At 41.4% G+C, this 24,129-nt stretch overlaps 2 protein-coding genes across 2 annotated transcripts in view; one reads left to right on the top strand and one right to left on the bottom strand.

Moving 5' to 3' along the window:
• Window positions 1-14,979, top strand: part of SCLT1 (sodium channel and clathrin linker 1) — a 63,697-nt gene extending 48,718 nt beyond the window's left edge. Inside the window, exons 20-22 of the mRNA XM_054990000.1 lie at window positions 3,641-3,719; window positions 8,913-9,008; window positions 14,429-14,979. Coding sequence (XP_054845975.1) covers window positions 3,641-3,719; window positions 8,913-9,008; window positions 14,429-14,491 — 238 coding nt within the window. The 3' untranslated portion in view covers window positions 14,492-14,979. The remainder of the gene's footprint in view (window positions 1-3,640; window positions 3,720-8,912; window positions 9,009-14,428) is intronic.
• Window positions 14,980-15,299: 320 nt separating this feature from the next.
• Window positions 15,300-24,129, bottom strand: part of JADE1 (jade family PHD finger 1) — a 79,473-nt gene continuing 70,643 nt past the window's right edge. Inside the window, exon 11 of the mRNA XM_054990157.1 lies at window positions 15,300-19,915. Within this exon, the coding sequence (XP_054846132.1) occupies window positions 19,029-19,915 (887 nt within the window). The 3' untranslated portion in view covers window positions 15,300-19,028. The remainder of the gene's footprint in view (window positions 19,916-24,129) is intronic.

The following is a 24,129-nucleotide window of genomic DNA, read 5'->3' as shown; positions in this document are numbered from 1 at the left end:
GACACACGGATAAATTTGAATGGATCACTTTGTATGTAGGTCTTCATAAAAAAACCCAGAAGTCTTCAAGGCAGCCTCTTTTAGTAATAATCTGTGACTTCACAGTCTATTTTGCGATCTTAAGAGTCAATAAGCTTCAAGTAGGAGCTTACAAACAATGGATCCACACCACTATAATTCCCCATCCTCTCCTGTTTCCCTTCTTTCCCTTTCTCTTTAAGGGTGCTCGGCTGCTCTCAACATTTGTGCTGCATAGAAGATGAACACTCTGTTCTCTTTGGTTTCTTTTCTCAAAAAGATTACATACTAACATTTTTCTGCATACCTTTGGAGGCCCCAGAGCAGGAACTCCCTACTAAACATGGTGAGTTAAGTGAACCTCCATATCAGATGCAGCAACCCTCTGAATGCAAGTGCTGGGAAGCAGAATCAAGGAAGGGCCTTGGCCTCTGTAGGCCCTGTTGGTTGCCCAGTGTGAAACAGGATGCTGGACCACTGGTCTGATCCAGCAGGGATCTCATGTTCTTACTGTGCATGGCTTTGCCAAAAAAAAAATAAGCACTTGACCATCAATTTAAATATTGTAGGGAACAAACAGGGGACCTGCAAACTCTCTCACAGGGGAGGAGACATCTTATTCTCCCCTCCCTTCCTGTCCCTTGGGATCCCTGCTATGATAAACTATGGTTTGAGACAGAAAATGCACAGGATATACTCTCCAATCTCCCCTCCCCCCCTGGCAACTGCTAGCCAAGTGATGAAGTTTTGGAGTGGGAAGCTCCAAATCCAGTCCTAGCTACCCCCACTCCCATCACCTGGCTAGCAGTAAGAGAGGCTTGTAATAGAAAGCATACAGAATGTCAGCCAGACGATGGGAGGGCTAAGCTTGGAGCAGAAATCATGTCTGACATACTTTCCACTTCAGCTTGCTGGTGGGAAGAGATCTGAAACAGAAAATGCTTTCCTTTACTAAGCCACCTCTTGCAAAGTTGCTACTGAGCGCTCAGAGATGTCACAAGATTTGGGGAGAGTATTTTTAGGTGTTTGGAGAGGGTTAACATCTCAAAGTTCGGGGGTTCTGCCAATCTGGTTATTATACCAGGTTTGTAAAAATATTGTACCCCCTCTTTTTTTATCTATTCTTTGTTGATCTACACTTTGTTGTTCCTAATACATTTAGAGCATTTGTCTTTTGCCTGAAGTTATTAATATGACTTAAATGAGAGAAATGCAATTCCTTTTGAAACAAGTGTCATTTGTACATTTGTAGTAAATAGCCCTCATAAGGGTGAGCCACTTTGTGTGTACTTGAGTTTCATCCATTTCTGTTCCTGACTGCAGCTTCTCTTCCTGAATCAGAGGTTGCTCTGAGGATCCTTCAACTTCGGGGAGCAGAAAATGATAGGAATGGGGTTTCGGACACACATGGTCCTCCTTGCAGCTGTTAAATTAATGCTGCCTTTTGGTTAAAAACTTCATGTGGTTTCTGTGGTCTTGCTTTTGAATTGTGACTATATCTTTATGTGTCTTCAAGTACTTGCTTATATAGATCTCTCAGGAATTTCCAGACTGAAGCTTGGTGAATAATATAGATGTCTTCATTAGGTCTTAGCCAGAACAGCATTCCTTGATATATCATCTAATGTATTAAATAAATTACATCACATTTTGGGGGCTCCGAGTCCCCCCTCCATTCCTGCCACATGGTTTTTGGCTAGAATCCTGTAATATTTGGCATCTTTAACTGTTTATTTTATGATATTGATTAAAAATGTTAACAGGATGAGAAACAGCTGCAGGTACAGGAAGTCTACAAAATATATAATTACCAAGAGTAAATGAAGCATATTACAGCGTAACTCAACAGAAAAACATCCAGAATGTGCTGTGTATGTCACATGAGAATTTTCACTCCTTACAGCTAGAAGATTTATTATCTCCTCTGCCTTATTACTCAACAGCTCACCTTTTGTTTCCCAGTCACAAGCATGGTATTTATTTAAATGAATAAGCTACTTTTAAAATTGTTTCCGAAATAGTTCCCATTAAAAATATCTATTGTAATAGTACAATGATAAAACATTAACAGAACAGGCTGAGCAGCAAGAAAAAGCTTCAAATCAAGTCTTGCTTAAATGGTTCATCAGAACAAGATTTTGCCTGCCTTCAAAAGAAGACAGGAGTAGGGGTCAAGAATGTCTCCAACAGGACGCAGTTCCAAACAATGGAGAACTTCTGGAAAAAAAAGGAAAATGTTTTCACTTACTGTGAATTTCCATACTTGGTGGTATATAGAGGGAGAATGCACTGCCATGAGGCCTTCATCCTTAAGTGCTTTGTCCCCACAACCTCCCAACCCTAGCATCATACCATTTGGAGCAGGAAGGGACATGCAAAACCATGAGGCCTTCGTCTGTATTTTGTTGCTATACCATCCTAACCAGAGCAAGGAGAGAAGTGTGCCTCAGCAAGTCCTTTAAGTATGAACACTTTATTGCTCAGCCTTTGCAGCTGAGAGAGAGCAGCTTTCCTATGTGAAGCCTTTGTCTGAAAAAACTGTGGGCCTCCAGTCTTCAGGAAAAGAGAAAAAGGCTGTGGAAAACAAAAAAGCCCTATCCATCCTGCTCTATAAAGACCAAGGTCTCCACCTACTGTCTACTATTAAAAGCCAGACTGGGGGATCGATGAGGGAAGACCCACTATCAGAAGTTACTCAAAGCCCAAGGACCCTGCTTGTGACTGGATGAGGGGCTCTCCTGGAAATACAGCCTGCCTCAGCACTATTGCCAGAGAATGCTCTTTTCTGGGTGGATGCTAATCTAGCATTCCAAAAAGGATGGTACCTGGAACAGGATATCAGTGGCAGATTGTGAAGTAGGCACAGGGTGTTTCATAAGGGACAAGATGTTACCTGAGAAACCCTCGCAAGTAGATAATTACTTGAGCTATTATTTTGAAACTTCTTTGATTTTTTCACATAGGTAGCTGTTTTGGTCTGCTGTCGAATAGGAGGGTTTGAGGCTAGTGGCACCTTAGAGACCAACAAGATTTTCAGGGTATGAGATTTCAAGAGTGAAAGCTCCCTCCAGTGGTATTTGAAAAAGGGCCTTTGACTCTTGAAAGCTTTGACACTTGAAAGCTTCTGGGTTTCCCCAGAAGTGATGTAGTAATGCAGCCGATCATGCACCCCTCCCCATGTCCATAGTTTAACAGTCTCACTTAAACATTATACTGTTGACTAAAGAGCACAGTGGTGTTTTGAATTTTGAATGCCTTTGTGCTTTAAAATACATGAGAAGAAATAGTCTAAAGTTTAGAAGCGTAATATTGAGTAGAGATTATTCTTAGGCCACAATAGATGGCTTATATTATTCACATAGTATAAAGTCTTGATACCTGAGGTTTACACTTGTTAAGCTTAAGTTTTGGCATTTTACAATGTGAATATGTTTAACTCTATATGATACCAAGAGTCAACATATACTCTTGTACCTTTAAAATTTTGTCCATTTCTGTACTTGTTTCGTTGGAAAATGGGAGAGGGGAGCATCCGTGCCTGTCACAAATTTCCCTTGGCCAGTAATCAGTGCAACAGATACATTAAATTAATATAATGAATTTCTTTGATCTCATTTCATAGAAGTGAACTGAGTCGCCAGAAAATTCACTCACAGGAGTTACTGGGTCAGCTGGAAAGAGCAAATGAAAATATTATAGAGGTAAGAGAATGAATTTCATCCAAATACAGGCACATCTTAAGCAATCTTACTTGAACTGTATTGGTATGAGTCATTGGTTCCTTATTGCTAAGATTGTGGGATTCTTTACAATAAGTTCTCAGCTAAAAATGCCTGTTCTGTTTCTGATATGCATATTGAAGTCCTTCTACAAACGGTCCTTGCTCCTCACTTTGAAAACACAAATATGTATCTTTAGAGCTAATTTGAGGCAATGATTTAAAAATGGGTTGGAAGCTAGCTGCTGCCTGCTGTGACTCTTAACATGTTATGGCTGATAAATGTTAAGTTTTCTTTATGGCACAACTCTCTGATGATCTAGAAATGCCCTTTGCTTTTTTTAAAGTCTATTTTAAGAGGGAAGTCTTATTCTTAAAATACTGCACAAAAATAAACTGTTCCTGTTATGCAAGATACATAATTTGCAGTATACCTCTAGTTGTAGAAACTCAATTTATGTTTCATTATAAATTGTCTATTTAAAGTAAAAGAGAAATTTTTGTTTCAGTTGTATCCCGTCCTCAAAAATAAAATAAAATGGACCTAGTTTATCAAATGTTTCTCTACATGCAAAAAAAACAAAGGAACTGGACATTCTTCAGCAATATCCATGCTCTCCACTTGTTTCAGGATTGGGATATTTCCCCACCATTTGGGGCTGTTCCACAGTAGTGTCCAAGGAAAAGGTTTCAAGAACCGCTCATTCAAGAATTGAATTCAGACATCCGGTATAACAGTGGTTAAATAAAAGCTTAGCTGTGCACACACTCATACAGAATACAATGAAGGAATGTGGTTTAAGAGTAACTTGGGTTCATTATCAGTCTTCTAGTGCAGTCCCACACGACCTCACCAAACGGTGAGGTCTGTACAGCTTTAAAATCTATGAAAGGGGTGTTTGTCCTCCAGAGTGCATGTGCAAGCGTTTCCCGCTGAAAACGCCCACCCTGAGGAAGGATGAGGCCCCACTGCCCCCAGTTCTTTTTTCGCTGCTGAATGAAGAGGTTCAAAACAGCTTACACTCTGCCATTTCTTCTTCAGAAGATCAGGATTCCTACCTGCAAGAAAATAGCAGAGAAAGCTCTTTCAAAACGGTGCACGAAGTGCTCCACCAAAATGACCCACACAGATGGCTTCGATTTATGCCTGTCATGCCTTGGAGAGGGCCATGTTTCAGCATGTAAGCATTGCCAGAAGTCTACAACTGAGGCGCAAACAGAGAGAGAGGCGAAACGTAAGGCATCGCTCTGGAAGCATGCACTTTCGGTCCCACCTAGCCCAGTTAATGAGGTGGCAAAATCCTCCACCTTGTCAGAGTTAGCCGCATGCTTGGACTCGACTCTGCCAGAACCATCAACATTGGCAGCTCGCACCCCTCTGGATCCAACACCACATTGGAACTGAAAACATTCTGCTCCATCCATCTTGGAGCCTTCAACATCGGCAGCTTGCCCTCTATCAGATCCAACAAAACACCAGAGCCAAAAGCATCCAGCTCCATAGGTACCATTATCCTCAGAAGTTCAACATCCTTAGGATCCAATCGAGCCACCTCCATTCCGATGCCCAACTCCTGAGACTCACACTCTACAAGAAAAGTCTCGGAACCAACAACTTGGCTCAGCATAGCCTTCACCTAGTTCCTCAGAACCGACAAAGGCAAAATTGAGCAAACACCGCTTGGAACCCAGACACTATCCCGAGGTGATGCTGTCAGTTCTTTTGCACTCAGATCTGATGCCTGGAACGGATTCCCAACCTCAGCTTAGCAAGCTATCTAAAAAGGCTAAATCTAAGCATCACACTCAAAAGAAGTTTCGCGATCCTAAAGCTGTTGCTACTGATGCTCTCGTGTCAAAATCACCATTGATCTTCGCAGTGTCTTCATGGAAGCCTAGATTGTTTTTTCTGAATTCCAAGTCTGCTTGTAATGAATATTGAAATTCAGTTCCCTTTCCCACATCAGTAGTTTTTTCCTACTGTTTCTTAAGTTCTTGGATTGCTTGATTGGTTCTTTGAGATGCTTGATTTGTTTTGGACAGTCCAGAAGATAGTTCAAATCCATAATCAAGATCTTCAGGAACTCCTTCCATGGCCTTATCAGCTTGCTGAGATAACAGAGTTGGTTCATTGTCTTATGAATTTAATTTTGGTGTATCTTTCTCCCCTTGACGCATCTTAGCCAAAATATTTCCATAATCTTGCTTTACTTTGCTTAGCAAACTTTCCAGTTTCTTTGTGAGGGTAGAAGAGATCCTTAGTATAATCTCTTCTTGAGGCTGATAAATGACTGCAACCATTTTTTAGTCTAGCAGGTGGTAATAGATGATGAAACTACGCAGTTCAGAAATCCACCATATCCCCCCTTTTTTATTTATGTCCACAAATTTATTAAGTCTCTGATATAAAGAGTTTTAAATCCTTCCCTTTAGGTGATTTACAGACTAGGTTAGCCCAGTAATGTAATGTGCTAAAATCAGTTGATTGTTTACAAAAACACTTGTCGTAGTTCTTAAAAAAGTTTAGTAAAGCAAGCCAAAGGTGAAAGGAGAAAGGAAGGAAAAGATCTGGCAAAATTCCCAACAATTAGAAGAGCACTGAAAAGTACCGGCTGAGTTCCTAAACTCAGTTCTTAAGAACTCAGTTCTTATTTATCAGTAACTTGCCGATCAGAGAGGGAATCCCAATTATTTTATATCTCAGTCAGTGAATTCGTCAATGCCAATCTGATTAGCAGACATCTTTGTAGTTTTCAGCAGTTGAAATAGCTTTCGTCCTGAGCACACAGGATACAAAATAAAACTTCACAGTCTCTTGGAGGGGGGAGGAGGAACAAATCACTTAAAAGAAAAAAGAAATAAGGTCATAGCAAGTCCAAGATCCAGGAAAGAAAGATAAAGAGATATTTGCAAGGTAGACTTACTTGGCATTCGCCGGCATGAAACTGTTTCTTGCTTGATGTTATTGTGTTGGAGGAAACAAGATCATTAAGCCCCTAATCAAAAGGGCTAAAAAATCCTCTGATAATCCTCTTGCACGCATAGCTGATATGTCTCCTATCATTAAGAGATGGGCTGGGGGGTTTATTTTCATAAACCTGCTTTCACAGAAACAGCCAGCATGGGAGCACACAAGTCTGTGTGCTACCAGTCCGTCACCATATTTGCTTCAACACAACTAGGAAATCTTAAGCTCATAAATGGGTCAGGTTCTCAGACTGGGCCACCAGTAAAGGGATCTGCCCATATAATTGTCCTTTCACATTCGTACTGGACTTCTTATTACATCTCAAACACAATGGATGATCCAATTCCTCCATCAAGGTATACTTAGCAGCGATATCAGCATTTCATGCCCCCATTGACAAGCAGACTGTTTTTTCACACTACATAGCTAAACATTTTCTCAAAGGTCTACAAAACATGTTCCCCAAGCCAACCCCTGTTCCACAATCGTCCCTACACCTGGTTCTAGCTAAACTGATGTTCTCCCCCTTCGAACTGCTGGCTTCGTGCCATCTAAGGTTTCTTGTTATGAAAATGGCCTTTCTAGTGGCCATAATATCCTCCAGAAGAGTAAGCGAGCTTGCAGCCTTTCGTAGTAATACTTCCTTTCTGAAGGTACATAGGGAGAAAGTGGTACTGAGACCTAGCGTAGAATTCCTTCCCAAAGTGGTCATTAGTTCTCACATGTCACAAGAGATTATATTGCTGGTGTTTTTTCCATCTCCTGTATCAGAGGCAAAAAAAAGACTCCACAGCTTAGACGTCCATAGGGCGCTTCTCTTTTACTTACACCGTACCGCAACATTCCAATTAGATGAACGTATGTTTGTATGCTATGCTGGACCTAATAAAGGGAGAGTGGCCATGTCCCAGACTATTTCCAGATGGGTGATCCAGGTCATAAAAATATGTTATAAAAGTTCTAATTTACCATGCCCATTGGATGTACGTGTGCATTCAACTGGATCGCAGGCATCGTCTGCTGCACTCCTGGACGGGGTTCCTCTTCAGGAAATCTGCAGAGCAGCCACGTGGACATCTCCAGACACCTTCATCAGGCAGTATGCACTGGACGTGGACATCAAGAAAGAGGCAGCAGTGGGCCAGGCGGTGCTCCAGTCTCTATTCCGATGAGAACCTGCCCACCGTCCAAGGTGAGTGGTTTGTCAATCTATCCATGTGGGACTGTACTAGAAGACCGACAATGAAAACAGAGTTGCACTTACCTGTAACTGCTGTTCATTGAGGTTTTCTGTGCAGGCACACATGCCCTCCGTCCTACCCCGCTAGGTTCTCTTCTTCAGGAGAGGACAGTGGCTCTGGAGGAACTGAGGGAGATAGGGTGTCGAACTCTCTGAGGGAGGGCGTTTTCAGTGGGAAACGCTCGCACATGCGCTCTGGAGGATGAACGCCCCTTTCAGAGATTTTAAAGCTGTACAGACCTCATTATTTGACAGGTCTACGCATGCACATTCCCATGCGTGCCTGCACAGAAGACCTCAATGAACAGCAGTTACAGGTACTCTGTTTTACTGCAGCTTCGATGATGCCTATTTTGATATTATCATAACCGGTGCCTCAGTTTAAGTGAAGTTCCGCTTCTTGTAAAAAAGTTTCATTTTCTAAAATGCTTAATATTTGGCAGACTTCTTAAACCTGTGTAGTATTTCTGTTGATTGTTGGGTGTAAAATATTTCTATTGTTTTTTAGTTGCTTGTCTTCTCAATGCATAAAGCAGCCTGTGCCTAAGCAACAGCAGAACTACCTGTTTTGTGCTAGAATTTGCCTCCCTGACCACTAGGCTTCAAAACTGCGTACTTATGAGGCTCTTCCAATCACATCCAAGCATTTGCCCTTTCTCTTCCAAAGGCTGGCTTGATGAAAGCAGTACTGCAAAACTGTGCTTGTCCCCTTCTACAGCTTTTCTACCAGACATGTGAAAAGTTTACATTTGTAACACACCAAAATTGAGTCATTACAAATTGAATGCTGGAAAATATGCCTTTCAAGGTTAGACAACAGCGTGCTTAGCAGCCTGTCTTGTTTTCATTTTGGTGTGTAGTTCTGTATTTGGCATTGATTAACTTTTTTTTTCAAAGCTTGCTTTCTGCAATATGTATGATCTGATAACAGAAACCTACATTTGTAATGAGCTGTTTCATTTATACAGAATGAAAAATTAATGATGGAACATCAAGAAAAAGTCAACAGACTTCAAAGACGGCTCAGCCAAGCTGAAGAGAGGGCAGCTACAGCATCTCAACAGGTATCTAAATATAAATCAGAAAGCACTCTTATTACAGCTGTATAATCAAGTCTTTAGAAATGACAATATTGCCTTTTTATATTTCTTTTTCTGAGAGATAGGAAATATGGTTTTCATGATGAAGAGTTGGTTATAGGAACTATTACAGTTAACAAACAGTTATAGATTATATAGACAGCATAGTAAGACGTGGCTTTGGGGGTTTTATTGATAGATTTCTAATAATGGATAGAGTGATGTTTGTACCATAGAATTGCTTCTTAAATACACACAATGTGGCAACAGCCAATCACCTGTAGCAACCAGATGTAAAGCCAATCACCTCTTCTTACTAAAATGGTAAGAACCTTTTCACCGTGTTATAATATAATACATGAATAGCCTGCACACCCTTGTTACTACACACTAAATTCATAGGTGGATTCTTCAGCATAACACAGTCATTTGAATCTATTGTAGGTGATGTTGAAAACCAGTATTTCTGACGTTTGATAAAAAGATGCACCACTGGACACTTACCATGAATTCACTGATCCCTTTTTAAACTTATTTTAGACCATGGCTTCATTTCAGTGGCAGGAGCAGATGCACATATACAGAGATCAGCTTTCTCTGTTGGAATGAATGGCAATGGAAGATTTGTTTTCACTTACCATGAAGCTTCCTTTCTCGGTGGTCCAAGAGTGGGGCAGTCCTTACTCTTGGGGATATAGCTCCTCCTCTCTGAAGGCAGGGTCAGTCAGCTGATTTTGATCCCAGAGGGGAGGGGCTTATCCCTGGAATCGCCAGTCCATTCCCAACCCGACTCCCCATCACAATACTATGAGAGAAAACCACTTCCCTCAACTATTTTTTAAAATAGTAAAGTCCCTCCCCTGACACCTGTGGAAGGAAGACCATTGTCCTAACTCTCCGTCCAATACTAGAAGCCGCTCCCAAGAAACTCGGGTGGGTAGGATTACCCCACTTCTGGACCACCGAGAAAGGAAGCTTCACGGTAAGTGAAAACAAATCTTCCATTCTCCGGTGGTCCTAGGAATGGGGCAGTCCTTACTCCTGGGACATACAAAAGCAGTGTCCCCTAGGGTGGGTCGTCCGGCTTCCAGGTCTAGAAGGTGTGTTGTTGTACCCTCCTGTCAAAAGCTGCCTCAGTGGCTGCCAACTTATCTGTCCTGTAGTGCTTAATGAGTGATCGTACTTACATCCATGTGGCTGTCTTACTGTGTCTAATGACTAAAGAATGTATAGGTTGCCGATGTCGCTGCTCCCCTTAGTGAGTGCACCATGTCGCCTTAAGGCATCTCCAAACCTCTGGCTTGATATGCCAGACTATGTACCGTCTGCTCTACCTACTTAACATGGAAAAAGGCACTCTCTGTCCCAAGGAGGACCTCCTGAAAAAGAAGAAAAACACAACTAGTGTCTCAGACTTTTGGAAACTGTTTTAGTCCTGCTCATGTAGAAGCTCATGGTTCTACGTATATCAAGGTAGTGAGATTCCCTTTCCTTCCGGTGCTTTGGATTAGGATAGAAGGAGGGTAGTACCATCTCTACTGTCATCTTGAAGGAAAGAGCAGAGCTCCATGTCTACTGCTAGTGGCTACAGTTCTGACACTTGTCTAGCTGATGTGATTCCCATCAGAAAGATGGTCTTAAAGGCCAACTCCTTTAGAGGACATGAGGACATAGGCTCAAAGGGGTCTTTGAATAATGTTTCCAGTACCAAATTAAGATTCCACTTGGGAAAACTGGAGAACCCTTGGAGGATTCAACAATGAGGTCCCCTTTTGGAATCTGTTGATATAATGGTGATGTATAAGGGAATGTCCCTTCCTAGAACCCCTAATTGTTGAGATGTTCGATACCTGTTGTCTAAAGGTGCTGGCGTTAAAAAATTTTTCAGCCCTTCTTGAAGGAAGGATAGTATCTCTCTAATTGACCCCTTAAGGGGTTCCATGCCTCTGTCCATGCACCCCATCTAGAAACTTGGCAGGTATTGTTATGGATGCTGTGGAACTCTTTCTGGAGGCTAACATAGTACCAACTACGCCTTGTGCATGATACAACTTATTGGTTGTTTACATTCAACCTCTTGGCTGTGAGACTTGGCAGAGCTGGTCAAGGATGTGGTATTGTTCCCTGTGTCAACAGGCCCTACTTCATTGGGAGGTGCCAGGAATCCATGCTTGATAGTCTCTTCAGGTCATGAGACCACGTCCATCTGGACCAGAAGGATGCTATTCAAATCACTTCTGCACATTGCTGTGTGTTCCTCTGAACAACTGTGCAGTAGCTATACTGGGGAAAGTGTATAGAAGTTGTGGAGGCAGCTTGCAGATCAGCATCTATCCCTATGGCCTAAAGGTTTCTTCTTGAATCTTGCCAAACACTGGGAGATCAGTTGAAATCTCTCTCTTGATAGCATCCATTCTAATGGGTCCATCTCTGGCTTAGCTAGTCCACCGGGGAGTTGTCCTGGTTTGCTACGTGTTGCTTTTAGAGATCTGAGTTGAACCTTCGTCACTATTCACATGCGGTGACCTGTGGGAAGATCCTGGAATTCCACCAGACCCAGTCTGATAGCTCTGAGTTCTAAAAGGGTTTACATTGTTGATCATCTCTTCTTCAACCAGATTCCTGATGTCATTCTTCCCTGGCTGTGGGTTCCCCAGCCCCATGGGCTCGTGTCCATGGTCATTACTACTCTTTGGTTCCCTGAGTGGGATGCCATCATGGTATCTGACGAGGTCCAGCCACCGGTTGGTCTCCTGTTTGATGATCTTTGGCAGCTAACTATCTTGAACCTCTTGCTCTAACACCTCTTGGTATGGTAACATGACTCTATGGAGTGCACGGACCTAGAACCTTCCCCCTTGGAGGACATCCTGATAGGATACCCTCATCTCCAGCAGCTGAGCCAGTAGCATCACTTCCACCTTCTGGCTCCTTAAGATCTCTGCCGCCATCATCCGGATCTTTGTTTCCTGTGATACAAAACCTCTTGTCTTAAGCCCTGTCTATCACTATCCTCAGGTGCAATATTTACTGTCAGTGGGCAGAACGGGATTGGACAGCAGGCTGGTTACTGGATCATCCACCGCTGGCAACTCAATCCTCTTAGTAGTCTCTGGAATCAGGGTATAAGACTTTGGAAAAAGGAAATAGAGTGGTTAGCTTTTGGGGTTTTGCTGGAGTTTCCTTCTTAGCCTTCTTCAGGTATTAAAGGCTTCTGGAAAGGGGACTCCCTGGCAGAGTTGCTCCCAATTTTGGGGAGGATCCTCTCCGACCCTTCTGGGAACTCTGGGTCCTCAATACCTTACGGAGCAATCTAGAATACAGCTTCTGGGGAATTATCTTGTTTGCCTCGTGGTGACTCTGTGTACTAGGGAAAATTCCCTTCTTTTAACAGTTCCCCTTTTTTGCCTTGGCTGAGGGAGAACCTGGTAGCTCAAGAGTGCTCCGGTTGGAGGCTTAACAGAGGGCTGTGTTCTCAATGACACTTGTCTCTTTAAGGTGGGGGGGAGAATCCCACCCCTATTCCTATCTTGGAGTTGGACCCCCCCCCCAGGTTGACCCTCTCACCCATCTAAGGTTCCAGGCGCTAAGCTACTTGGTACTCCTTCAGGACCTCTTAGGATTCCTTATTTCCATGTTGAGCCATGCCAGTAGCTTTGTTAAATAATAACTGTGCTTATGTATCGTACTTCAGAGAAGATCAGTACCAATCAGAGCTGTGATAAGATCAGAATTATCATTATCCTCCCCCAATACTACTGGGTAGCTGAGGATGAGAAGGGAGATTTACCCAAGGCCAGCTACTGAGCTCATATGCAATTATGGAATTTGAACCAGCAGAGTGCTGAATTCACGGCCCAGTCACTTAAATACAATGTTACAGCAGCTCACTTTTGTTAAGAGGCCCAGAAGTAGGCCAAAACCTGGGAGTTTGGCAAGTCTAGGTCACAGGCTTGCACTTTCTGTGGCTTGGGAGGTGGCTAGGCCTGCCTTTGCCAGCAATTTTGCCCACAGAAAATTTTTTCAGGCGTCCTAGCCTGACAGTTCCAGGCCCTTGGACCTTCTCTTTTTTACTGGCCTGTTGAGAGGCCCAGGAGGGGGCTGAGGCCTGGGAGTTCGGCACATCGGGGGTGCAGATTTGTACTCTCTGAGGCCTGGGAGGTGGCTAGGCCTGCCTTTGTTGGCATTCCACCGCACAGGAATTTTCAGGCAGGCTCTTGGGCCTTCTTTCTCACTGGCCTGTAGAGACACTCAGAAGGGAGCTGAGGCCTGGGAGTTTGGCACATCCAGGCTGCAGATTTGGGTTCTCTGGGGCCTGGGAAATGGCTGAGACATGCCATTACTGGCATTCCCGCCAATAGAGTTTTTTTTCCCGCCAAAGGGAGAAAAGGAAAGTGAAAGGTGCACCTCAGAAAGACCCAGCTGAAAGAAGAAATAAAAGGCTCCCTTTTATCTGAGGCAAGCTGGCTCGGAGGCTTCTGCTACTCTTTTCTCCTCCCCCCTTCCTTTCACAGCCCCCATTCCCCACTGGATCAGTCTTACCGTGGTTCAGTTGGGGCTGCCAGGATTGAAGCAGTTCCTCTGCTGCTGCTGGAGGCTGCTCCTACCAAACCTGAGGGAGTGCTCTGAAATATGAGTCTCCATAACAGGCTACCGCGAACTCAAACACCACACCCTCTGGTCATCCGAGGGGGGGTTCCTCCCAGCCTGTAGTTGTGGTTGCAGCCATGGAACCTAGGAGAACCTAGGGACCGTTGGCTCTTTGCTCACCTTCATGGTTGCGACTGTGGAACCTAGGAGGACATAGGGCTGTCAGCTCTAATGCTCGCAGTTGCTCCAAAGCGATACAGGGGTGGGGTAGGGTGGTAGGGCCTTTCCCTTCCCATGCGAGCTCCACACTGCCTGTATCTGGCAATTTCTTCACTGGAATTGCTGCGCTCTACAGAGCATTGCTGAAGACATCCTGCTCGGAAGGCTGGGCCAGAAAGACTGGCGATTCCAGGGATAAGCCTCTCCCCCTCCGTGATCAAAATCAGCTGACTGACCCTGCCTTTGGAGAGGAGATATACCCCCGAGAGTTAGGACTGCCCCACTCCTAGGACCACCAGAGAAAAACACCTGCAGGTGGAAAACCTCCAGGGGACCTTTGCAACTACTGGACTAATAAGAATTTGCTGGATTAGGATATGGTTCTGTTAAAACTGAGTCCTTTCCTGGTTTTCATGTGGTAAATTATCCATAAAAATGTCAAAATCATTTTACACCCTTTGTGGGGAAGGATGCTTCATAAATCATAATAAAAGAATCCTTTAGTTTAACTCTACTTCAGGTTGTACTATAATCCAATTAGTTTAAAGATCCCCGCTGAAGAAACTAATTACTGTTTTGTTTTGTTTTAATTACAGCTCAGTACAATTACAATGCAGAGGAAAAAAGCTGTATCCTTGATAGAGTTGGAAAATATTTAAACATGATGCACTTTTCTTTTGTACAATTCTCATGTTAAAGCTGTTGAAGAAGAACAGCGTTGGAGCATTAAGACCTATCATGCACACAGTGGTAAGTTTTTGCAGCAATTCTATGTTGCTTTAACTCAGAAAGACACAAATGTTACAGCTTCTTCACAAATACAAAAACCACAAAAATAAAGAAATAAGAGCAAAGCCAGAAAGGAAGCTGGGCTTCCCTTTCTCAGTATATGAAATTGGACATGCCACTGCATAATGTTTTCTGTTCCATGATTTTAAAGTGGAAATCCTTTCTATAAATGTTCATCCATAAAGTCAAGACATACCTGTTTCTGGACTAAAAGCTTTTTTTACTGTACAACTGGTTTGTCTAGCTATACGTTACAGAATTTTCAACTTTAAATAAACCACAGTGTCTTTAAAATGGGTATTGTCCATATGTAACTTGTTCTGCAAAATTAATAAACATCTTGTTTGTTAATCTGGCACTTGTAACATGGTTGCCTGTCAGTCTTGCATGAATCTTATTTTTCCTTACAGCTGAAACAAACTCTTAATTCTCTGTTACACCAGATTCTTGTAAAAGTTTGACTTTGTACCAGTTGCTATTTAGTCCTTAACAGACTTAGGACTGAACCCAACAGTTGTAGCTTTCCTAATTCTGGTTGAAGCCCTCTGCATGATCTAAAAATTTGTTCCTGGTGATGAGTGGATCTTTGCTCTCCGCATTTGACCAGAAGCACTCATTCAAGGGCAAGTTTAGATCCAATGTGTCAAAAGGCACAGATGTCAGCCCAGACAACTCAAATGTATTGCAAAATGTACAGCATTTATTCACATACAGACAAAGGCACAATTCTACTAAATATTTTAACAAAAAATACAGCCATCTTCAACTAGGTCTTTATAAATACTTCAAAAAGGGGAGGAAAATAAATACAGGATTGGGCCATGTAATATAAAATAGTCATCTCTACATATATTTTATATCTGATTCTATCTGTTTTGTCATCATGCACCTGTTCGTTTTTAGACTTGAGCAAATGGACACCAAAGCTAGGCACATAGTGAAAAATCCTCTGTACAAGGTTTACAAATGTAATGATGGATTTTTTCAAATTTTTAAAATAATTAAAGTTTGTACACGAGACATGTATAATCTTTCGTTCAATTCATATTGGTGTATGCCCAGAACCTAACAGATAACATTCCAGTCAGTATTGTAAAAGTGTTTATTAGTCTACATTTTAATGTAGTACACCAATTATAATCAAAGCGATTTCTTGGGCAGTCTGCATAAGGAAAAGGTGAAATTTAACAATAAATCATCGATCATTTCCATATCAACAAAAACAATGCAGTGATAGGTAACGGTTACTGTTTTATTTATGATCCTTCACTTGTTAAGTACTAAGTATGGCATTAAACTAACTTATACAGCTGGTCATACTGATATTTTACCCTACTTTTGCAATTAGAGGATGGGGGAAAGCACTATTTTTTTCTTCCTTTTCATTTTTTTTAAATTTTTGGTTCAGCGTTATTCAAAATATCACAAAGCTTATTAACCTAAACATGGTGGGGGAGCAAAACAGATAAGGCATTCTTTCTGCACAAATGCTAGCATTCCTAATAGTGCAAATGTTATCTGATACCTCTCTCAAAATTGGTCATAACATTGAATAATGTTTCAAAAAGAATCCAATTTACTTTATTCTTCCTTATGGCTTGATGAACAACTCCTTACAGGGCAGTCAAATTGATAATATTTTATTCAACCCTCACCTGAAATAAAGTATATGGAAAAGTGAATTCAATTTTCCATGTCCCTCTTGACTTATATTTAACAATAATGTGATTGTTTTTTAAGCAGCAAACTTGGTCAACAAATTGGTACGGTGTCAGTAGTCTCAATCAGGAACATACTAATATTTTTCTTCTCTAGCAATATCCTAAAATGGTTGAGACCCACAGGTCTTAACATACTTGGTAATCCTGATCCAAAGGACTCCATTGAGAATACAGAGGTCAGCAGGAGGGCAGCTCCATTCATTTTGTGCTGGAAATTTCCCATACAATGAAGCACATGCAACAGCTCCTGCCTGGGTAGAGCTCTGTGTATACAGTGAAGTCCAAGTATGTACACAGCAGCTACTGGGCAAGAGTTATTACATAGACATTCAAGTTTAATTCGGTTAAATCCTGGCTTGAATGATTGTTACCAAGCCGGTCTTGTGCCCTCCTACAACTCCCCTTTCAGTTTCCCATTTAACACTAATCACTCTTTGTCAGGGTGTCCAAAAACTCTTGCACGCAAAACAAGAAGCCCATCATGGCTCTTGTTCTTACTTGGATTGCAAGAACTAACCATGACTTGATAGCATCATTTGGACATTAGGGCACATTATGGCTAGTTGCTAGACAGGAAATAAAAGGAAGTCAAGCACGGTGAAAGTAGGATGGAAGGTGGCAAGAGCACACAACTCATTTCTAAACCATGATTTAAAGGGTCAACCCAATTGTGCCCTACCTAAGTTTAAGATTATCACCTCTGTTCTAATGGCAAATGAGAGTGAATGCTGAGGGCTAGTTCACACAACATGATCATGGGAATTGCTGCTAATTATGCCTATTATATGCAGGTTCACACATTACATTTCTCAACCCTGAGAAACTCAGGAGTATGTGTATTGAAGAAAAACGTATCGTGTTAATTGCCTCGACTATAGTTTATTATTGACCATTCGGTGACTTGCATAGCAAGATGGAATATCAGCAATCCAGTTGTTCTCAGCTGAAACCCCTGGAAGACTTGATTCAATTGCAAGGTTTCAATATTTTTAATAGCATCACAGACATACTTACCATTACGGAATGGGCTAGAAAGAAAATAGTGTAAGCAGCTGAATAATGATGTTATAATGGGCTGGGAGGAGGGATATTCTTATCTTTTCAATAGGCTGTTGCTTAAAACTTTCATATGACTGAATTATGTCTGATTTTATAGCCAAGTTGTATCCTAAAGGTTACAGCAGCTTAAATCTACCTGTTACGCTGTGTATTACAGATGCACTCCCTTGGGTGCAGCAAATGGAATCTTAAGGATCTGTTCATCTTATTGCTGATGGCTTATTCTCTCTAGTTATTGCAATGTTTTTGAAATTATGTAATCAAAACACAAGCGCCTTCTTGTTCAAATCTAAATTGTATTCATGAAATCATGTTGTTAAATTGGCTTAAATGTAAAGCGCTACCACATCTTATTGCCTTTCCATTTTTTTTCAAAAAATATACATATATATTTATTACATCCTTCTTTTTTATTTAAAGTAACCCTTATGTGTCAGAAACTTTCATATCCAACACATACCATTAGTGCACATTGGGAAAGGCTACTGACTAGCGCCTTTAGAAATGTGGGCGTATCTTCATGACAAATTTCAACCCGTTAACCTGTCATGGCTTTTCCCAAGGAAACATGGGAACTGTAGTCTGGGGGAGATGATGAGAACAAATTCTTTGTTGAAAAACCTTGTCACCCATTACTGAACTACAATTCCCATGGTTCTTGAGTGGAGAAGGGAATGGAACCCACAACAGCAAAACCTATTTATATTTGCAATACAGACTTGCCCTCTTCCTTTCCCACTTGAATTGTTGTGATATTCTAGCAGGGAAGGTGCCTAGATGGGCAGTATAGGACAGCAGGCTAAAATTCTTCCTTCTCAGAATAATAAAAGCATTTTAAGACACTTTTGCTCTCCAGTAAGGGGAGCTCAGTTGTTTTCATCCACTCTCAGTCTGGGTCCTTTCTGAGTAGCACTACATGTTGCTGTTCTTTTCCATGGGGCAGCTTTGATTCATCCCTTTAGTTTTCTCTAGTAGTCATGGTAAACTCTTACCTGTTTGATGGGCTTTATATGAAAAACCTTTTGCAGTTACAAAGATTTTCAGCTGCCCAAATCCCTTGAATTCTAAAGCAATGACAACAAAAACTAAAGCCTACTAGGACTTAGTCCTAACACAGCTTGACAAAAGTGACAATTTAGAATGGACTCAGCAGTGCAGGATGGTAATAACCACCTTATTTAATCCATCATACACTTGATTAACTAACAGCTTGTGCTTTTCAGGGACAGGGAGGAAAAACCTCAGTGCTATCCATTTCAACTATGAGCCCACCCCGCCCCGCCCCCCAAATCTACCCTCCTTGCTCTTAAGTGTTTCATTTTGTTTTTAAAGTGTTCAGCCTAGTGATCTAATAGAGTAGCCAGGCCATTTTTCTGATTATTTCTGCAAATAAAGGAAGTTCAAACCTCTCCGAAATGGGGACAGACAAAGGGCAAACTCTATGTCAAGTACACGTAAACATGTTTCTGCTGCCTGGGGGAAAGGTGGGGGGCTGGTTTGCAGTTTGATCTTGTAGCCATATCTGAAAGACCCTCCCTCTTTGTCACACCAATAAATAATGCAGAGTGGATTTTCCAGGCTGGGAACGTCACTGACTCCAGTGCTGCTACTGTGTTTCACTCTCCAGTCAGGAGGCAAGGATGCTTCTCCTAATAATGTCTGTCCTCCTAGCAATAGTACTGTTTGAACCAAGCCTTTGCTGCCGGCATTTCTTCTCAGCCACCTCAGTTTCTGAATCACTCATCTCAGCATCTGGGACATACCCGTCGTTCTCGCTGTCCACTTTTAGGTTGTTTTTTGCCTTGTCCTTCGGAGAAACTCGACCCAAGCCAGAGTAATGGTAGTTAGAGTTTTGGCGGCACGCATCTTCCTGTCCCTCCCCCTGCTGTTGCCTCTCCCCTTTCTTTGGAATTCTGAATCCTCCCCAGTTTTTCACAGGGCTTCTTGGTGTCGTAGGCACTTTTACTGGAGTCGGGTTATAGTTTATTTTGAAAAAAGATCCATTGCATTTAGGCACCATATCCCTCCTGGTTCCAGGCGCTGACCTCCCACTTGGGTGGTTCACGGCTTTTTTATTTTCCAGTTGCCTCTGAGACAGTTCGTTAGATCTCAGTGGTTTGTGGATGTGTTTGGAAGGTTTTTCCTTCAGTCCCACTTTCATCACGTCACAATGGGAATGATTGTCTCTTCTCTTCCTGTGGTCTGCTGTAACACCATTCTTCTGTAGAGCTGATCCAATTTGTGCTTCTGCAAAGGTCTTTTCAAAACTGAAAAAGCTAGCTGCAGTTGTAAGGCCTTCCCTTTGACTGGGCTGCTTGAGTAAGGGTTTGTCATCATGCCTCATTCGTTCTCTCTTCTGTGTCTTTTTCAATGAATGACTAAAAGACTTGCCCATTTGCTTCCTAAAGAAAGCAGAATGCCACTTCAAATCTTCTATCTTAGGTGCATCTGGTCCCAAAGGTGAACTGTTGAAAAGCACCATATTTTCCATAGTAGAGAAAGAGGAGGGCATACCTGGAAAGACACAAAGATCATTTTATGGTTACTCAAAAGCTGATTTCATCCAACTTTGAATTTCACATCTTATACCACCTTTTATAAAAATATTTGTTAGATCCAGCTAGCTTTTCCACTCAACTTCACCCAATTCTCTTCCTTAGTATAGCCCCCATCCCACATGGCTTTTTGTGCATTAAGGTCACATGATCCCCAGCATAAACCCTTTTTGGGGGGGTCAAAGAGAACACCTTCCTTTTTCACCAGCAGAAAGGCTAGTTGGATCCAACCCTAGCTTTACTTTTTCCCCACAGGTTCTTTAACATGTTGGTCTATGATGGACTTACTTCATATAGCATCAATAAAATCAACATATACACAGGTTGCAGTGTGGTAGTAATCTGCCTTGTCAGTATTAATCCAGGTCTTACTGCTCTGAAAAACTACTTTGCTCAGTTTAATATATCCTCCACTACATCAGAGGCTTGCTTCTATATTCCTGCTTAGTTACAGACAGGAATAAATGCTGATTTTTCATAAATATCTTTAAATAATCAAGACATTTGCCTTTGTGCAGACAAAATTGTGTGTTGGAATTTTGGATGAATTAATATACTTACTGAACATTGCTAGAATCCAACAGTCACATTTCAACAATAATGGAGTGGGCAGAAATGTACTTACGCTCAGCTCATAGCGGGGGGGGGGGGAATCCAGGGAAAGGGTAGGCACGATTAAATCCCATTTCAGTCAAAAATGTACAATATGGTCCAAGTTGCTTGAAAGTAACTAATTTAATTGGGACTGCAGCCTGTAAGCACTCATCTGTGTGTTTCTAACATTAATTTCAGTGGGAGTCTATACAACAGGAAGAGCTACCCAGTAATACTATTTTAAAATCCTACTGATTTCCCATGGTCAGAGTGAGCCATGTACTTAACTACACCACCGAAGTCTATGGGAATGTCCAGTGCTTACTCTTGGCTTTAAACTGAAACCTTCAAGTCCAGGAATGCCCTTTGCCAGACATATATGGCCTTCCTCCACGTTCCCCCATCTTCTCAAGTTAGGTGCATCTACGGGGGCTTCCTCTTTTATGCATCACAGTTTTTGGAATGCCTTCTCCATTTGCTACCAAGTCTTCAAAGATTAAGAGTTTACCCTTCTTCTCAGGCACAGTGTTGAGTGAATGTGTGTGTTTCAAATGTTCTACTACCTGTTTCTATGAGCTCTGATAATATTTTTATTTAGTATTATCTAATGCTGCAGACTCTGATGATGTGTTTAACATCTTTTGCTGGTTGTAGTGCTGTTGTCCATTATATAGTTTATCTTCTTTTTTACTGTAGGTTTTTAATTTTTTATATAAGCCACCTCAGGAGCCAATTACAGCTGACTGTGTGGGATGAATGATTGATTAAATAAATAAATGTGTTCATTTGATGTCTGCGATAGGCAGTGTAAACAAATACAGCTGTACACTGCAGATCCTGTTTTTTTTTTCCCTTGATTTTTACCAAAACAAATTTACTCTCATGCCCAAAGCATTCTAAACCAAGCAGACTGCACCTTGCAGAATCAGCTATAGCTTGATGGAAAGAAACACATAATGGTTAACAGCACACAACCTATGATCCCAACCGAACAAGCCTATCAGCTATGCATTATGGCCTCAGCAGATCTCTGGATTCTTTTGCCTGTCTTGGGATAGCAAAACCAGGGGCTGTCAAGCACTTAGCAGGTGGCAGGCTGATTGGTCACCACGTGAGCAGTCAGACCCCTCCTTCTGCTGAGAGACAGTTTATAGATATGAAATCATAAACATCCTTCTTCGTATAGCATAAGCACAAGGCATTGCCTTGCATGAAGGGAAACAAAATGGATGCCAGCCAAGTAAGAGCCTGGGAAAATATTTTAAATCAGAGCGGCTTGCTGACTAAAAAAAATCCTCCTTGCTTTAGAGAGATGCATAACTTAGGACAATGAGGTTCCCAGGAAACCCTTCACTCATCTCGTCAATGTCCGGCCTCACTCTCCCTCGCCCTTCTACCATAATTTAAAGCTATTCAGCAAACCTGGTAGTTTTCCCCATCTTGTACTTAAAGGGTCATCAAGCACCATTTATACCTATATTCTACCTCAGGTAGATCCATTAAGCCTCTCCCAACTCATTATCCACCTCCAAAGAACCCATTAAGTTATTGTTATGACGACAAAGATGTCAGCTTGCCCCAGGGAGTATTTTGCCCTATATCTGATCCATCTGGGTCTTCTCATCTTCTCCACGAAATGCTGGTCATTTTGCTGCTGCCTCTGTGGACATCTGCCCTTGAAACTGGTAATTATAGCCTTCCCCAGAACTGCTTGTTCCCCTTTTCCTCCCTGATTTCCTCTTGGCTAGCCTTGTATGTGTGCTGTGTGTGATTTTTGTATGTTTGCTCTTTTATTTCTCTTTTAATAAAAAAATACCTTTCCAACTGAAAATCTGGCTAACAATTTTGAGAGTTCTCTAAGTCCCCATAAACATAGGTGAAGAATCCCAGTTACTTCCTCTCACTTGTCTCCTTTAAGCTAATTCTCCCAACTAATTAGGAGACCACCTATTTGGGTAACAACCACTCATACAGGCCTGTCCTAACAAACTGAAAAAGTCAAACACTGAACTACACAACACAGAAATTAGGTAGATCGGTGGTCTAGGCATTTCATGGCACAGCATTTTGCAGTAAAACCTGTAATACCCGAGATACCCATGCCAGTATAGCTTCACCAATGTAGGGATGTTTCAATAGCACCTCTGTTAACTATACCAGCTCTAGTATTTTATCATTTGGGTTTAAATGCTGCCAAATCCAGGCAGATGATTAATTATTGAAACATGAAGGTCATTCAGCTGTAGCATTTTTCTGCTGAATGGGTGCTCGCATCTGTGAAGAATGTATAGTTACAACTTGGCTGGCTGTTTCTTCAGGGTTTATGCTTCTAAAGCACTTTCTGACTGGCAAGCTACATTAAAGAAAGGTCATTGTTCCACTTAGTTTCTGGTGGTCTCTGAAGTACTTTGCTTGTCAGCGCAAGACACTCAGTTTAAAGAATGTGATAAAACAGCAGACTTTTCTAGTTCAATTCATTTGTAACATAATAGATCCATGAAGCTCAGTTCTCCTATAGTCTTTTCCTCCTTGAGTGTTTGATGCATTTTGATTATGGCTGAAGAGTCAGGTCGACAACTATTTTGTAAGAGGATGTGAAGGCCAGTTAACAAGGCTGAACTGATTATCTGATGACGCTTAACTTTATGAAGGAGAAGCACTTAACTTTATGAAGGAGAAGCAAATACTTTCCTAAATGACTATTACAAGAAAATGAGTGGTACACCTTGTTTCATAATCCAGATCACAAAAAGAGGAAATAAACATATTTATCTATGTGAAAACAAACATCAAATTGACTTTTTTTTGCTTTTGTCAAAAGGACTGAATTAGTCGATTTTGCAAATTGAGATAATTTAGCTTTTGGAATTATGATGCAGCTGTCAACTTTTCAGGGCTTCAGTTTGTAGAAGCCCTTTCCTACTATTGTATTAGCAACAAATCAGCAGAAAATCCACCTTATGCCTCAAACCAAACAAAACTAGAATGACAGTTTTTAAAGTAAACCAATTTAACAAACATTGTCTTAGTCAATCTGTGGGTACAAATATACTTTTGATTATCTTAACCTAATTGCCACTCCGCATATGATTGGAAATGATGTACTGGATTTGCTGCTAATAAATTGCAAAATATGACAGATACAAACAAAATCTACATTAATCATATATAATCTCCCTGGAGTTAACTAATCCTGAACCACTTTCAAGAGATTTGGCTACAGAGCCAGTTGGAGCAAACACTGCAGTTATGCTGTTTGATTTCAAAGGGAAAGAACTTTGCAAAACTGTAGAAGTTTTTGAGAAAGGGCTAGCTGGACAAACGATGCAATCCTATGCATAGTTATTCCAGTCTGAGGCCATTAATATCAGTGGGCTTAGAGTAAAGTGACAAAAGACTTCACTGCAATGAATCTAAATTTCTAAATGAAAAAGTTTTTCAGCATTTATTTATTTATTTATTACATTTCTAGACCGCCCTCCCCATCGGACGGGCTCAGGGTGGTGTAACAACATACAATTTATAACATACAGTTTAAAACAATAAAAACATTATAAACAAACATTTAAAAACATTATC

The sequence above is a fragment of the Eublepharis macularius genome, chromosome 10 (assembly GCF_028583425.1).
Source record: "Eublepharis macularius isolate TG4126 chromosome 10, MPM_Emac_v1.0, whole genome shotgun sequence".
In the NCBI taxonomy this organism is placed as follows: domain Eukaryota; kingdom Metazoa; phylum Chordata; class Lepidosauria; order Squamata; family Eublepharidae; genus Eublepharis; species Eublepharis macularius.
The sequence above is the reverse complement of the archived record's forward strand: the minus strand, read 5'-3'. Positions and strand labels throughout refer to the sequence as shown.